Raw genomic sequence first — 16,986 nt, 5'->3', positions numbered from 1 at the left:
AACTTATTAGGTTGGCTGTTTCTTGACTCCAGCACCTCAATGTTTATAAATGCTCGAGCAAGGGTTTATCATGTTCCAGATGCCAAAATGAGTAAAAAAGGCAAACTGCCTGAAAAACTGGAGATTAAAGAAGAGCAAGGTATCTTGTATGCTTAAGTCTTCAAATGTCTTTTATTTAAGTATTTGGTGTGGAAATGCTTATCAAGTTACAGTATAACTTTAAATCTCCTTCGGCTGTGTGAAGAATGTGTAACTGCGTGTGACATATATAATGTATGGTAAAAGTATTTGGTATGGATTCATTGCCAGGGGATTCCAAATAACAAATGCCAAATATCAATCAAGAGTATTCTTGCTAGGACTTCCCTGGTGGTCCAGTGGTAAAGAATCCGCCTTCCAATGCAGGGGACGCGGGTTCAGTCCCTGGTCAGGGAACTAAGATTCCCACATGCTGCGGGGCAACTGAGCCTGCGTCCCACAACTGAGCTCACACGCCTCAATTAATGAGCCTGTGTGCCGCCAACTACAGAGTCCATGCGCTCTGGAGCCCGTGTGCCACAACTAGAGAGAGAAAACCCCCGCGCCACAACTAGACAGAAGCCCGTGCACCACAGTGAGGAGCCCGCGTGCTGCAACGAAAGATCCTGCATGCCGCAACTAAGACGTAACGCAAAAAAGAGTATTCTTACTACTACATAAGAATTATAGATTTTTTTTTTAACTTCGGAGTAATTACTATTTGGGCACTTGAAGTCTTAGTGGGACATTTTAACATCCCTTTTAGCTTTTAGGGGACATAAATACTAGAATGAGGCAAATAATGGGTTTTGTTTCACACTCATCTAGTAAGTATAATAAATATCGTTGGTTTTTTAAAGCATGGGATAGGGTTAATGTTTACTTTTTGCCTAGTTCAAAGGTCTGTTTCAAAAGTTAATTAAATATATTAGTAATATGTTTGAGTACTTACAGAAATAAAAGTTTTATTGTTGTCTGCTTATATCCCATGTTCAAGATTGTGAAAATCTTGGGGATTTTAGAAATAATAAATACTGTTATTTTAGAAATAAGAAATACCAAGTCCTTTATTTTGTGTAGCAGTTTATATATAATGTCACAGTTGACAACTAACACGTAATCATCTCTTATTAGTGACCACTCATATCACTTTCTCTCAAGGCATTATGGAACCTGTGTTAATGTTGGCTTGAGGTGTCTTCTTTTAGACCATAAGGAGACCTTTCTCAAAGAAGCAGATTCTATCTATAGAGTATTATGAAAGACGTACAAAGGAGTGGGTTTATGGAATGATGCCTGTGTTATCTGTTGTCTTAAAAGCCTTTGGAATACTTTATAGATAAATATTATCACATAGAATGAGGTTGTCTTTTATTTCTATACAGAAACAAGAAAGGAACTGGTCCTAGAAAACAATCCAAAATGGGAGGCACTCTCGGAAGTATTGAAAGAAATTGAGGCAGAGAATAAGGAGAGTGAAGCCCTTGGTGGTCCAGGTAGGAAAAAAGGAGATAATGGTATTTGCGTTCAAAATCTAGCAAATGAGTCTTTTTGATTAGCTCTTTACAAATAATTTATACTATTATCTTCTTTATCAAATGTAGAAGAGTAAGTGCCCCATGAACACTGAAATCTTAGTGACAAGCGCCTATCTGTTCATCTGATGTGATTTTCTCCAGGTTGAATCACTGTATATTCATGAAAGCAGGTTGTTTTACTAGTTGGGTTCTCAGGACTTCTATTTAAAGATGCAACTAATCAACTATCATATATAGAATGGATAAAAACAACAAGGTCCTACTGTATAGCACAGGGAAGTATATTCAATATCCTGTGATAAACCGTAATGGAAAAGAATATAAAAAAGAATATGTGTGTGTGTGTGTGTGTGTGTGTATAACTGAATCACTTTGCTGTACAGCAGAAATTCACAGGACATTGTAAATCAGCTATACTTCAATTTAAAAAAAAAAAAGATGCAGCAAAATCTCTACATATATATTCACCAGGCTTTAAATTTGGAATCCTCAAGGAGAAAGCTAATGGGCTTAAGTTTTAGGTTCTCAGCAAGTGTCTTTTCAAAGAAGCCTCAACTGTATTATAGAATGACATTGACCTAGTGCTAAAAAAATTTTGAGTTTTGGGGCTACTCTCTTCAAACACAAGTATACTCGTAGACTGAACCTGAACTGTAGACTGAACCTGAATTAAGTTTTAAAAATAAAACCAGATAGAAAATAAAACTAAATTTAAAAAAGTATCTGTTGAGGGAAGTATGTGGCACATATACACAATGGAGTATCGCTCAGCCACGGGAGGAGACGAAGTTGAGCTGTTTGTGGTGGGTGGACGGCCCTGGAGTCTGTCATGCAGGGTGAAGTGGGTCGGAGGGAGAGGAGCAGGTGCCGTGTGCTGGCGCATGTGTGTGGAATGTAGAAAAAAGAAAGAAAAAGGGGCGGTTCTGAGGAACCTAGGGACAGGACAGGAGTGGAGATGCAGACGTGGAGAGTGGACTTGGGGACACGGGGACGGGGAGGCGTGGGCTGGTTCGAGGTGAGAGAGTGCCATGGACATGTATACACACTACCAAGTGTAGGATGGATAGCTGGAGGGAGGGGTGGGATGGGGAGGGTGGGGGGGAGGCGCAGGAGGGAGGGGATGTGGGGATGTGTGTGTGTGTGTGGCTGATATACTTGTGGAGCAGAAACTGACACACCATTGTGGGGCAATTGTGCTCCAGTGAAGATGTTAAAAAAAAAAAATCTATTGAGACTTTGAACTCCTTTAAAGCAATAAAGGCAAGCACATAATCCTTATATGAGTAATTATGCTGTGATATTATCCCAGAACTTATGGTGCTGTGATTTAAGACCCAGAGTCATACATGTGTACTTAGAAAAAAAGCATAAAGAATAAAGAAGGGGAAAAAATTACATCTAGCAGCCACTGTTAACATTGGCATATTTCCTTCCTGGTTTTCTTTCGTGTATTTTCTGTTTCACATTGTTAAAGGTATAGTGTAGATATAATTTCTGGATATAGAATTAATGAGCCAAATGATACTGACATTTTTAAAGTTCTCAAGACATATTACCCCATTGATTTATAGAAAGTTTTTATCAATTTTCATTTCTTTTGGAAGTATAAGAGCTTATCTTTTTTTACCCAGCTAGCAATGACTGGAGATTCTGTATATATTTCTGTGTGTATCTACATATATTACATATGTATAACAATTTTATTCATTTGATTGGAGAAAAATGTGATCTTGTTTTCAAATTTTGATGCTTGGGGAGCTCAGTTTTTTCTCAGATGCATTTCTTCTTTTGTGAATTGTCTTAGTTTCCTTTGCTGGTTTAGAGTGTGTCCTCAGTTTGTATCAACTTTTTATATGTTAAAGATATTAACATTTATCATAGTTACATAAAGTGTTTTTTTTTTGTCTTTAGCTTTTTTTTTTTTTTTAGGCAAGAAGTGGATTTATTTAGAGATGCACATTCCATAGGCAAAATGTGGTCCATCTCAGAAGGCTTGGGAGCAGCCTGTCTTTAGCTTTTTTTAATGCAGTTTTTTATTCTCATAGAGTCAGTCAATTGATTGATCAGTTGATAATCTTCTCACAGATATCAGTCTTCTCTGAGATTTCTTCCATTGCTTGTAAGCCTGGAAAATCATCTTCATATGGAGAGGTGGAGAATAGTCATCTTTTTTTTCATGATGTATCATTTAACATTTGACTGTAATCCATTTGGAATTTATTTTGGTATTTCCAGATCTATTTCCAGATCCTCTGGAAAATTATTAATTAAAAAGAGCTTCTTTAAAGCCTCCATTATACCACAGCTATACTTTCGTAAGACTCTAAATATTTCTGGCTTCACCTTTACCCAGAAGATTTAAGTAATCCTGCCAGGGAGGCGAAAGCCTTTGATGAGCATCCGAGACCCTTTTTAAACAAATTGTAAAGTATCTTTAGCGCCAAGGGGTGAGCTGTGTCTCTGCGGGGGAAGGGACGAGGGGGTGCGTGGGGTAGGGCGACAAGTGCGGTAATCAGGACATAACCTTGTTTCTAATTTTAGGACACGTTCTCATTTGCGCAAGTGATGACAGGACCTGTTCCCAGCTGCGAGAGTGCATCGCTGTCGGAGCAGAGGCCTTCTTGTTGAGGCTGTACAGGAAAACCTTTGAGAAGGACAGCAAAGCCGAAGATGTGTGGATGCGGTTTAGGAAGGAGGATGGCTCAAAGAGAATTATGAAATCCAACAGAAGGCCCAAAGGCCTCCGAAACAAAGACAGGGCCTCTGCCAAAGAGAGGGCTGTCAAAAAGAAGAAACCAAGGCTGACTTTAACTCAAATGATGGAACAATCTGAAGAACTGGAGGAGGAGGCGGGTGTCGAGGAGGGCTGTCCGAGAGACCTAAGCAGTAGCCCCGAAAGCTGCTTAGAAGAAATTAAGCACGAGGAGTTTGATTTAAACGTGTCCTCTGATGCCGCGTATGGAATCATGAAAGACCCCCTCACCATTATCCACCCACTCCTGGGCTGCAGCGACCCCTACGCTCTGACACGGGTGCTGCACGAGGTGGAGCCAAGATACGTGGTCTTGTACGACGCAGAGCTGACCTTCGTGCGTCAGCTTGAAATTTACAGGGCAAGTCGGCCCGGGAAGCCCCTGAGGCAAGTTGTAAGGAATATGAACTGCGATTGCATGGGCTTCAGTTTTGCAGTTCTTTAGGATTTAGCACAGATAGACCAGTTGCCCATGGGCTTTCTTATCTTTAACGTTACATTGTTATGATGTTGGTTGAGTTTATGAAACCTTATTTGGCATTCTGATCAGTCTGGGAAGTACCAGTGTGGGAAGTACGCATGGGAAGGAGGTCGGATGTTGTAGTGGATCCAGGAATCTGAGGGAATGCCCCCCTTCTCGTTACTTGCTCTTCTGCTGTTCTGTGCCGTATTCTTTATGCATCGGTTGTAGCCTATGGGGCACCGTCTCTGAACAAGCCTAGGGAATTTACAATATCCTACCTTCTACCAAATGTTAATGTAATTATGACTCAGCTAAATTTCATAATTCTAAAACGTCTTTCTTGTAAATCTGAAAAAGTGACTCTAAGTTACAGCCACATAAAACTAAAGTATTTGGGGAATTATTGTACCATGTATTCTTGAGTTTCAAGAAATATCAGATGAGAAAACGATGCCTCCCTAAGAATATAGTGTTCCGGCTCTCCAGCTATCTGAGGGAAATAAACCTCAAGGTTAATATCCTGAACTCAGCCTGAACCAAAAGCAGAGCCAAGAGAAACCTCTCCAGCCAGTTTAACGAATGCAACCTTTCAGAGTAGAGGTGAATGGAGGAGGTGGACCAGAAATAACGCAGGATGAAGAGATGAGACAAAGCTGGTGAAATAATTATAGGCTGATAAATTTTTCATACTTTGCTGTTGATCAACATTGGAGATAGCTTGTGTGCACAAAAGTTCTCTGTTGCCTGAATATGGAATAGTGTGATATTTAGAAACAAAAGGTCAGAACCAGAAGGGACCTCAGAGTTCAACCACTTGATCCATCAGTGGGAAACTGAGGCCCAGACATGGTGAATGGCTTGCCCTTGGCCACATGATACATTCGTGGAAGAGCTCAGGTCTCTGGACTCATTGGCCAATGGTTTGTTCCCTGCCCGCACTTCAAAGAAATATAAACTAGGAAAATGAAGACCAAAAGAAAAATGGAGGGCTAAAAAGGGAAAATGTCTCTGATAGAAGGTGAGGAAAAGGGGCAGAGGAGGTGCTTCATTCAGCTTCTTAGCAACCAACAAGATAGGAAAGCTGGCCTTTTCTAAGAGAAAAGAATATGTCAAATTATTTTTTGAGGAGCTTGATATAATCCATGTCTTCTCTGTCTGTGTGTTTATATAAAATGTGTGATGACTCGGTTCTGTTAAGACATGAATAAAAAGGAACTGAGAAATTACTTGTGAAGGTAAAGGTCATATAGATTTCATTTGTTTATTTTTCCCTAACATGAACTTTCATACGCTGGCCTTTATAACCACCATCCAACTTTTTAAACGATTGTTTGGCAGAGATGCAAAGAAAAAAATTGAAAAAAGAGAAGCCGCTAAGATTGTGTTTTCTGATTTGTTTATAGTTATGAGGAAAGCATTATTCTATCCCTCTTTGTTATATTTCAGTGTTTACCTAAACTCTGCTCCTCCTTTTGATGAAAGAAGAAAAAAAAAACCCATGTGGTGATGAGACCTTTAACAGGTGGGGTTTAGTAAGTGTGTGATTAATGGAACCTTTTCTTCTCAGTCAAATATTTATTATTTGAACACTCTAGGTTGCTGATTTCAAATGCCATGCTCTTCCTTCCAGGGATTAAAAATTATGTGTCTGCAGCCTAAAAGAGTTCTGTCTTAACTTGCAGGGTTTACTTTCTTATATACGGAGGTTCAACCGAGGAACAGCGCTATCTCACTGCTTTGCGGAAAGAAAAGGAAGCTTTTGAAAAACTCATAAGGTAAATACATAGAAGATCAGTATGAAGGAATCAAAGGCCTTTGAAGATCCAGAGGCTTCTCTGAGTGGGGGAATATCTACTAGCCGTCAGGAAAGATGGAGAGAGGAAGCTGCTGGGGAGGGTCACATCAAGATACACCTGTAGTCTGATTCACTCCAGGGTTTATATACATCAATACACATTTCCTTTTCTCTTCCCCTGCTTCTCCACCATCTCCAGGTGCTTTTCAGGGGTTTAATAGAATAGAAATGTGAAGAAAACTGCTTTTATGTTAATAAGGAAATATAACATAAAACACCAGCAATAGAACTGAAACACTCTCTCACCCTCCCCCATGTACAAGATTTCTCCCTTCCCTTGGAATCATTTTTTTTTCCCTTGTAAAGTTTCCATTGTCCATGGGTGGGTGACTGGTTTACTGGGAATTTTTTTTTTTTTCTTTTTTGCGGTATGCGGGCCTCTCACTGTTGTGGCCTCTCCTGTTGCGGAGCACAGGCTCAGTGGCCATGGCTCACAGGCCCAGCCACTCCGCGTCATGTGGGATCTTCCCGGACCGAGGCACGAACCCATGTCCCCTGCATCAGCAGGTGGACTCTCAACCACTGCGCCACCAGGGAAGCCCAACTGGGAAATATTTTTATGACCTGGTCAGTTCAGATCAATAGAATCACTCTGGGAAAAATATTTTTTTTAAAGGTGTGACATTGGTCTGAACAGATGTGTGTTTTTTGAGAATAAGTAGCCTTTAATGTTCCAAATCCAAATAGAAAAAGCTTTTGGTTTAACGTAAGGAAAATGTTTCTAATTGAGATATTCACAAACTACATGGCTACCTCTTACTCCTGCAAGCATTTGAGAAATCTAATAGCCTCCCCCAAGGGATGTTATCAAGGAAACGGCAGCTTGGTGAGAGAAGATGGATCAGATGCTCTCTAAGGAGCCCCAGAAGCCAGGGCGGGGGCTGGACAGGGCATCCTTGATCCGAGCCAGAGAAAAGGCTAGACCGGAGGAGACCATGGCCTGGCCTGGCAGTGGCTGGGCCAGACCAGTCTTTCAAGCCTCAGACATTGGCAACATATCAGTGACAGCGAGAGGGCAGAAATCATTTTTAGTGGCAGTTAGCCAGGACCTAGACAGAATTTCAAAATGGATGGCCATCCTTCAACACTGGCTGTGGGCTCTCAGTATATGCTTAAAATATGCAGATACCCCAGTTCATCCAGGGCATGCATTCCCAGAAACAGGAGTGCTTATTGAATCAGTGTCATTGAGTCCCTTTGAAGAAACTCAGCACGGTTCGTGGGCAGTTCTCTTCCCTTCCTATCCTCTGTGATTGTGGCATGCCTTAGCCATGGATTCTTGCAGCTATTGGCCCTACAATTATTGGTCAGTCCTTTCAGCTTATGAAAATATATATTTTTATTTCAATTTTGCTTGAAGCATAGTTGTGTTAATTTCTGCTATACACAAAATGATTCAGTTATACATATATGTACATTCTTTTTCATATTCTTTTCCATTATAGTTTATCACAGGATATTGAATATAGTTCCCTGTGCTATACAGTAGGACTTTGTTGTTTATCCATCCTATATATATACTAGTTTGCATCTGCTAATCCCAAATTCCCCATCCTTCCCTCCCCTAGCCCCCTCCCCTTTGTGAAGTCTGTTCTCTATGTCTGCGAATCTGTTTGCATTTCGTAGATATGTATTTTCTATTAATGTGCTCTATGGGATAGTTTATATGTGTGTACATAGGCTTTTTGAAAAAGTATTCCAGAAAGTGTTATAAAAAAACAGGTATTATGCAGACTACCTCTTCTTATCTAGAGCTTTTTAGCGCCTCTCTGTGTCTCCTAGACCTTCATCTCCCAAGACTCAAACAGTCAACAGATATTTCTTGAGCATCTATTATGAGCCAACCCCTGTGCTAATGTTAAAGTGCTGGAGTTACAGTGGTGCAGAAAAAGGCTCTGTCCTGCCTCCTAGAGCTTATCCCCTAGTGGAAAAGACAAACATTGAATGATTATGAATAATATCATAAACAGACATGGGCAGAGGGCGGCGGGCTACAAAGGTAAAAGAAAAGGGTATCCTACGAGAGTCTGTCAAAGAGATCTGACCCAGTGTGGGATGTCTGGGACGGTGTCACTGAAGGAATGACCTTTAAGCTGACCCATGGAGCATGTGTGCTGGTTGCTAAGTGGACAAGGTGGGTTGCTAAGTGGACAAGGTGGGCCAGGGGTTCTGTTGAACAAGGGTGTGTGTGAAAGCTCCGAGGTGCACAAGGCCTGTTAAGGATTTAGAACTTGACTCTGTAGCCAGTAAGATAGCACTGAAGAGTTCTAATTAGGAAAGTGACATGGAGTATTTTTTAAAGGCTTTCTCTGGCATCAAACTGAGGAATGGATAGAGCAGGGAAGTAGTCAGGAAAGCTGCTGCAATTGTCTGATAAGAACCGGTGGCAGCCAAGATTAGGTTGATGGAGAGAAGGGGACAGATTTAAGAGATATTGAGGAAATGGCATCAAAGAATTGGTGCTACTGAATGTGGGCCAGTACCTCCTAATTGCTCCTTCACTCTTTTTAAAATATCCTTTGCCTAAGGCTTCTCTGATTAAAGTAACTGTCTCTAAATCACAAATGAGCACATGGAGCTAAAATATTCGGATTAGGTTGTTGGTGTTCATGTTGAGGGTCCCCAAGACCACCCTCAGGCTCAGTGATTCACCAGAAGGACCCCCAGGAGTCAGAAAAACTGGTATTCTCGTAGTTACGGTTTATTACAGGGAAAAGGACACAGAGTAAAATCAGCAAAAGGAAAGAACACACGGGGCCAAGTCCAGGAAAATCCAGCATAAGCTGCTGAGTGTCCTCTCCCAGTGAAGTCGCAGGAATGTGCTTAATTCTCCCAGTGGCAGTGTGTGACAGCACACGCTCAGTGTCGTCCACAGGAAAGCTTACCCGAGACTTGGAGTCCAGCGTTTTTATTGGGAGTCAGTCATATAGACATAGTACTCAAGTGACAGACTCCAGCTCCCTGGAGCAAAAAAGGTATTCGCTAGAAATCACACTGTTGGCATAAACCATCTGATCACACTGGTGCCGTGTGGCCCCAGGCATTATAAAAACCCTCTTATCAGGCGTTGTATTCCAAGAGCTCAGACCTCAACTCCCAGAAGCTGGCCAAGGGCTTCTGGGAAGACAAGCTGAGGAGACAGGCCTTTCTTGGGAATGTGCAGGGTTTGAGCAGCCCAGGCCTGCTCCCTTAACCGTTTCCTGCACAGTGTTGTAGCCAAGGGGGGCCTGGTAGGCTCTGAGTAGGTGAGTTTTATGCTCCAGGCCTCCTTCCCGTGACTGCCTCTTCTCCAGTGCATCAGAACCTGGCCTAGAAAAAGAGTGCCGTCAGTGGATTGTAGCCAGGTATCGGGGACCACATGCCATTCCCGGCTTATACAAGTGATCTTACACTCGAAGGGCTCAGTGACAAAGCTCGGGTAAGCCTGGCACAGACTGGAAACTTCACTCAGCAGAACAAAGGATACGGACTTTCTCCTACGTTTCAATCTCTACAGTAATTTTCATACCAGGTTTTGATGTCCTTTTATCTATGGTCTGGCATAATTTTATAAACTCTCAGTGGTGATTGTCTACTTATTATGTTAGATCTTCCCATATTACACAGATAGTTATGCCGTTCAGAATCTTAAGATATTTACTTTCCCAGAAAACTTGGGGAATTTGAGAAGTGTTTGTTTTGAAAAGCAAAATATATGTGAGGTGCATGGCTGAAAGAGCATTTGCACTAAGCCTGGACTTAGAGAAAAATTTGATATGAGACCGAGGGAATGTGCTTTTGCCAGGACCTCCATGAGTGATGTTGTAAGAAGAAAAGCAATGCTACTATTTAAAATAACCAGAGAGGAATGAATCAGGCGAACTGGCAGTGAAAGGACTGTTTGACTGGACCGGAGATCAGTAGATTACAGATGACAAGTAAAGAGAAAAAAAGTTACACTTGTAAGTATTGCTAATAAAATGCTCCCTGCGTCAAAAAATTAGTAATAACATTCTGAGTATACATAGTTTTGGAGAGGTCACCACTCTTCAAAGAAAAGGGTTATTAGCTTATTTGAAATTTTACAGTTAGAAAATATCACAAAATGGGTTAGCATGAGGGCTTGAATAAACGCCCGTTTGAAGAGACTTCTAGTCCAGTGTCTCCTCCCTGTGTTATCACGTTGTACAAGCTATTCAAATATCACTGAAGATGTTAAAGCAAAATTAAGAAACCACAGTACTTTAAGTGGAAATAGGGACCTGAATTGTTTAATTATTATTTTGTGTCTATCACAAAGAGTAACTTGAAAAATTATGCAAATGTTGAAAGCAAGAGACTGAATATAAGTATGGCAAATTTCTGTTAAACTAATTTGAGTTACTGATTAGGAAGACTTAACTATTTTCTTCACAACCCTGGTTTCATTTCAGGAATATATTTTTTTCTCAGATTCAGTTTGCAGTTATAACATTTCATAGTAAACTAGCTGTTTTTTAACAGTATTAACTGAAACAGTTGTGGAATCATTTGAAAGAAAATCTTCTGTTTTTTAGCATAATTGTGGATAATTAGGGGATGAGGTTACTACATGTAAGAAAAGTACGGTTATAATAACAGCTGACATTTATATAGTGCTTCCTATGTGCCAGGCACTCTTCTGAGTGCCTTACATATATTATGTGATCCTTTTAACAGTCTCTTTGAGGTTAGATTTTAGTATCATCCCCATTTTACAGATGAAATTGAGGGACAGAACCATTAAACAACTTGCCTAAAGTCACACAGCCAGTAAGTGGTTTCCAATTCACGAAACATGGGCCCAGAGTCTGCATTCTAACTCGCTGTGCTCTACAGCCACAGTTACAAATTAATCAGGAAATGAGGATGCCCTCACGTGTGGTAGCTTAGCCAGTAAGGTAAGTGGAGATAAAGAAGAAAAAAAATCCCCCATGTTGATCCCAAATATAAAAGAAAAAGAAATTTAAGAGCAGTAAGTTTTTTGAACGGTTTGCCCCTTACCCCCAGCTGGAGTCTAGTTGGTGTAACGGGGCAGTAATGAGTGGCTGCCAGAGCCATTGTCACTGCAAAGAATCTTTCATCAGCAACACTTGACAGCGGTACTGAGAATGATGAGGGAGCACAGAACTGGAACTATTGCCTGCCTCCTTGCGATCTAGTCATAAAATGTTATACTGTTAATAACCTTGCATTTGTATATTGTTTCAAATAGTAAAGAATTTAAACTTGGAGTTTCTGTTCTCTGGTGGAATCTCTTCGTGGTGCCCTGCCCTAAAACATCACATATCCAGAGTGGTTGGGGAGTTGCTCCATCTGATTTTATTTCCTTTCATTGGAAAATCCTTTTTGTTTGAGCCCGTGTTGAAATCATTAGTTGCTGATGAAGATTCCTCTTGTTTCACCTTCCCCGGCCTCTTTTATTGCAGTCAGTCAGTTCCACGGTTTTCACGTTGCCGTGAAACTCACTTGCAAGCCCAGGGCAGAGACCCATCCTTATACATCTTTTCTGTCAGCCTGGCACAGAGGAACACACAGTGCTTGCTCTTTCCTGAACTGATGATAGCATCTTTTACTGGTTTTGAAAAATAAGACTGTGGCACACCTGGCCTCCTCTCCCTGTGGTTATTGAGGATCTTGCCATGATTCTGGTTCTTGATTACAAATCTGAGTTAGGATTGTACAGGCTTGTCAATCTACCGGGTTTAAGATACTGAGCTTCCTTGAAGACAGGAATTATCGGATACAAATAACCGTATTTGTATCCAAAATACCTCACACAGCATGTGGGAGCCCTCTGTAAATGTTTTAAGTAAACGCACAAGTGAGTGAATTGATGCTGCTCTACTACATAACCTGAGATGTTGATTTTTTTGTTTAAATCTTTTGTTGGAAATTTGCTTTCTAATATTAATCTTGATTTTCCTTTAAAACCGAGGGTGTTTAATGAGGCCTCCCACCTGGAGTTTTTTAAATCAAAGCTTAACCATGTATTGTTTTCATTTCTTTAATCATTGATTTTTTTTTTTTTTTTTGGCTGAGGTGGGTCTTCGTTGCTGTGCATGGGCTTTCTCTAGTTGCGGCGAGTGGGGGCTTTTCTTGTTGCAGAGCATGGACTCTAGGCACACAGGCTTCAGTAGTTGTGGCACATGGGCTCAGTAGTTGTGGCTCACGGGCTCTAGAGCGCAGGCTCAGTAGTTGTGGTGCACGGGCTTAGTTACTCTGTGGCATGTGGGATCTTCCTGCACCAGGGCTCAAACCCATGTTCCCTGCATTGGCAGGCAGGTTCTTAACCACTGCGCCACCAGGGAAGTCCCTAATCATTGATTTTTAACCATCCTATTTATGATTACTCTGAAAATATTGGGATATAAATTATTTGAATCCTTTTCAATGTTCAGTAACACATTTAGCACATTTTAATAAAAAGTCTCAATAATCTCTCTGTGGCATTTTTCACATGCTTATTTCATGCCACAAAGTGTTTAGAGGACATACAGAATAGAAAATAAATAACAGTATTTTTTAACTCTGGAAGATGAGCAGGAGTACCCAACCAAGAAGCTCTTTCTGCTTCCTTTACACATCACTTGACTGTGCATATTTACTTCTAGTGTTTCCTGTATTCTCTTTTACCACTTCAGTTATGTAGATCATTTTGTATATTATAATTTACAGAGATTAAAATCTGGAATTTTGAAATTAGCTCAGAAATGTTGAAGATGTTTTTCTCCCACCCCCAGGGAAAAGGCTAGCATGGTTGTCCCTGAAGAAAGAGAAGGCAGAGACGAAACGAACCTCGACCTCGTAAGAGGCTGTGTATCTGCGGGTGCTCCCACCGACACACGCAAAGCCGGTGAGTCCTGCCCTTTGCCGAGCACTCCTGCTGCCTGTGCAGGAGGCTGTGAGGTTCCGGAGTTTCTCTGCAGAAGCTTGGTTTTTCTCAGTAAGCTCTTAAACGTGGCTGTCTGCTCCCATACCCTGGTCTCAGCTGGCTGTTTACTAGCCACGTGTCCTCCCTGGATCTCGGGCTCCTCACCTGTAAGATAAGTGGGGTTGTGATCCACGCACCGGCATTGGAAATCAGTTACACTCCAGCATTGGTTGAGATTCAGAATGTACTTTTGCCAAGAAACTTTTGTAAATGGTGATTAGGTTCTTACCTTTACCTGAAGAGGCCAGTTTGCCCCTAGATAAAGAGTCAGGATTGTTTGGGGTGCGTTCCCACTTCCATATCTGTGTTTGTTGGTTGCTTCTTGGTGCTTTTCCAGATCCCAGGTGTGTGGTACTCTCACTGCCATGCAGCGTCCCAGCAGTGGCTTCCACCAAGACCTGCTGGATGCCACGTGCACCGTGGTACAGGGTTAGCCATGTCCCACGCCCCAGGCCCCGTTTTCCCATGTCAGCAGCTGCTTTCAGCCAAGAGGCGTGGGAAGAACAATACAGTGGAGCCCTTTTCTCCTTCGGTGGGGGGTCCGGCGCAGTTAAAGCAGTGGGTCTCAGAATTTAGCATACTTAAGAATAACCTCTGATGCTTGTTAAAACTGTAGATTCACGGACCCCAGTCCCTAGCAATTCCAAATCAATAGATCTGAAATGGGGTCAGCGTCTGATGGACATGGTCCTTGGACCGTACTGGGAAACACTGCCTCAGAGTATCTTTTGAAGAAGATTCCTATTAACTCAAATAGGCTGTGGACATGTCAATGCAGAACAGCAGGATGTCAGGCAATATGAATGAGGTAGTTTGGAGCAAGTAGGTACCACACAGAAAGCTGTTCACAGAAATCTGCCCTTTCGAGTTCAGTCCTCTAAGCGCTTGTGTTAGCTTTCCTTTGCTGCTGTAACAAATTGCCACAAACTTAGTGTCTGGAAACAACACACATTTATTATCTAACCATTATTATCTTACAATCCGAAGTCCAAATGGGTTTCACTGAGCTCAAGTGAAGGTGTGTGCTGGGCTGTGATCCCCCTGGAGGCTGCAGGGGAGAATCCCTTCCTCTTCCAGGTTATCCAGGCCGCCTGCATCCCTTGGCCCATGGCTTCTTCCTCCCACTTCAAGGTCAGCAGCTCCAACTCTGAGCTTCCTGCTTCCCTCTTTCATTATAAAGACCCTTGGGCCTACCTGGATGATACAGAATAATCTCCCAATCTTGAGAACCTTAATTTAATCACATTTCCAAAGTCACCTTTGCTGTGTAAAGTAACATATTTGCAGGTTTCAGGGATTAGGACATGGACATCATCAGGGGGCCACCATTCTGCCTACAACAGCACTTTTGAGTCCTTCAACCAGCAGCGTTGGCATCACGTGGGAGCCTGTTAGAAACGCAGGGTCTTTGACCCTATTCCAGACCTACAGAAGTAGGTACTTTAACTCCATCCCAGGTGATTCATATGCACATTAGTGGGAGAAGCTCTGTGCTCTTGTTTTTCCCAGCTTCTCGCATTTTCCCATCTCTGGACTCATTGATACAAGCACTAAAAGCGCCAAACTTTTTCACAGCAGTCCACAAGGCAGTTTATGCAGAGAACATTTCTAAGCATCTGCTATGTCCTAGGAATTGGGACGACGATGATCAGTAAAATGTGGTCAGTGCAACAGTGAGGGACCATAAAGCAGGGGTCCCCAACCCCTGGGCCACGGACCGATACTGGTCTGCAGCCTGTTAGGAACCGGGCCGCACAGCAGGAGGCGAGCAGCGGGTGAGTGGGGCTTCCTCTGCAGTTCCCCATGGCTCCCCATGGCTCACATCACCGCCTGAGCCAGCCCCCCCACACCCACACATCCCACCCCCGTCCGTGGAAAAGCTGTCTTCCACGAAACCAGTCCCTGGTGCCAGAAAGCTGGGGGACCGCTGCCATAGAGGAACCACAGAGGGAAGATGATGGCGAATGCTGGTATTTGTGAATTCTAAGTAAGAAAGTACCACGAGACCCCAGCTTCCTACCAGCTCTATTTAGTTTAAGGGAAATAGCCTTAAACTGTAAATAAACCTTTTTATAATACGGAAAAGTGTGGAATAACATGTCATACTGTGTAACCAGGCATCGGAGATTAACAGCGGGAACATAGATTTTTAACTTTGTGCTCTGCCACCTTTGAGAGTTATTCCTCAGTGACGTTACTTAAAGTGCTTCTTTTTCTTCATAGGCGGCCAGGAACAGAATGGTACCCAGCAAAGTATCGTTGTGGACATGCGCGAGTTTCGAAGCGAACTCCCATCTCTGATCCACCGTCGGGGCATTGACATTGAGCCAGTGACCTTAGAGGTCGGAGACTACGTTCTGACTCCAGAAATGTGCGTGGAGCGCAAGAGCGTCAGTGATTTGATCGGCTCTTTGAACAATGGCCGCCTCTACAGCCAGTGTATCTCCATGTCCCGCTACTACAAGCGGCCGGTGCTTCTGATCGAGTTCGACCCCACTAAGCCTTTCTCTCTCATGTCCCGAGGTGCCTTCCATCAGGAGATCTCCGGCAACGACATCAGCTCCAAGCTCACGCTCCTCACGCTGCACTTCCCCAGGCTCCGGATCCTCTGGTGCCCCTCCCCGCACGCCACCGCAGAGCTGTTTGAGGGGCTGAAGCAGAACAAGCCACAGCCGGACGCGGCGACGGCCATGGCCGTGACAGCCGATTCCGAGACCCTCCCCGAGGCAGAGAAGTATAATCCCGGGCCCCAGGACTTCTTGTTAAAAATGCCAGGGGTAAATGCCAAAAACTGTCGCTCCCTGATGACCAACATTAAGAACATCGCCGAATTAGCAAGCCTGTCCCTCGACAAGCTGGTGCTCTTGCTGGGGAATGCGGCAAATGCCAGGCAGCTCTATGACTTCATTCACACCTCCTACGCAGAGGTCATCTCCAAAGGGAAAATGGAAAAATGAACAGTGGTGCCTGTTTTCTTATCCTGTGACTATGCTTCTCAGCTGCTCCTTGCCTGCCCTCACAGGTCTTTATTAATTACTAGCCCAGTAGCTCATTCTCTGCCAGTCTTTGAATGATTAGGCTGTCTCCTGGGTCAGGGGACCAGAGGCCAAGGCTGGGCTCTGAACTTTGCGTTCAGGAATCATTTTTACTTCCCACGCCTGCTCTCCTCCTTCCCTGCACCATCCTTGCCAGGTCTAGTACGTTCCATTTTTACATGAGGTGTCAGGATCAGGGAAAGTGTCTGCAGGTGTTTATAGAAGGCCATTTCTGAAACATGCAGAAACTTAGGTTTCCTCCACAGACTGAAAACGCACCATCGTGTTCTTACCCTCTGTCTACAGAGGGGCTCCCAGGACACTGAGAAGGGAACATCTCTGCCACTGCCGACCTGTTCTCCCCTCCAGGTTTTCCTCAGCTGCGTGCTTCTCC

At 43.0% G+C, this 16,986-nt stretch overlaps 1 protein-coding gene across 1 annotated transcript in view; it reads left to right on the top strand.

The window, feature by feature from the left end:
- ERCC4 (ERCC excision repair 4, endonuclease catalytic subunit) overlaps positions 1-16,514 on the top strand; it is a gene marked incomplete at both ends in the record, with an annotated part of 31,248 nt that extends 14,734 nt beyond the window's left edge. Inside the window, 6 exons of the mRNA XM_082856167.1 lie at positions 11-139; positions 1,404-1,514; positions 4,098-4,695; positions 6,454-6,546; positions 13,367-13,479; positions 15,781-16,514. Of these exons, the coding sequence (XP_082712293.1) occupies positions 11-139; positions 1,404-1,514; positions 4,098-4,695; positions 6,454-6,546; positions 13,367-13,479; positions 15,781-16,514 (1,778 nt within the window). The remainder of the gene's footprint in view (positions 1-10; positions 140-1,403; positions 1,515-4,097; positions 4,696-6,453; positions 6,547-13,366; positions 13,480-15,780) is intronic.
- Between the last annotated feature and the right edge of the window lie 472 nt (positions 16,515-16,986).

Source organism: Leucopleurus acutus (genome assembly GCF_964270905.1).
Source record: "Leucopleurus acutus genome assembly, chromosome: 16".
NCBI lineage: Eukaryota > Metazoa > Chordata > Mammalia > Artiodactyla > Delphinidae > Leucopleurus > Leucopleurus acutus.
Note: the sequence above shows the minus strand (reverse complement) of the source record. Positions and strands in the feature narration are given on the sequence as shown.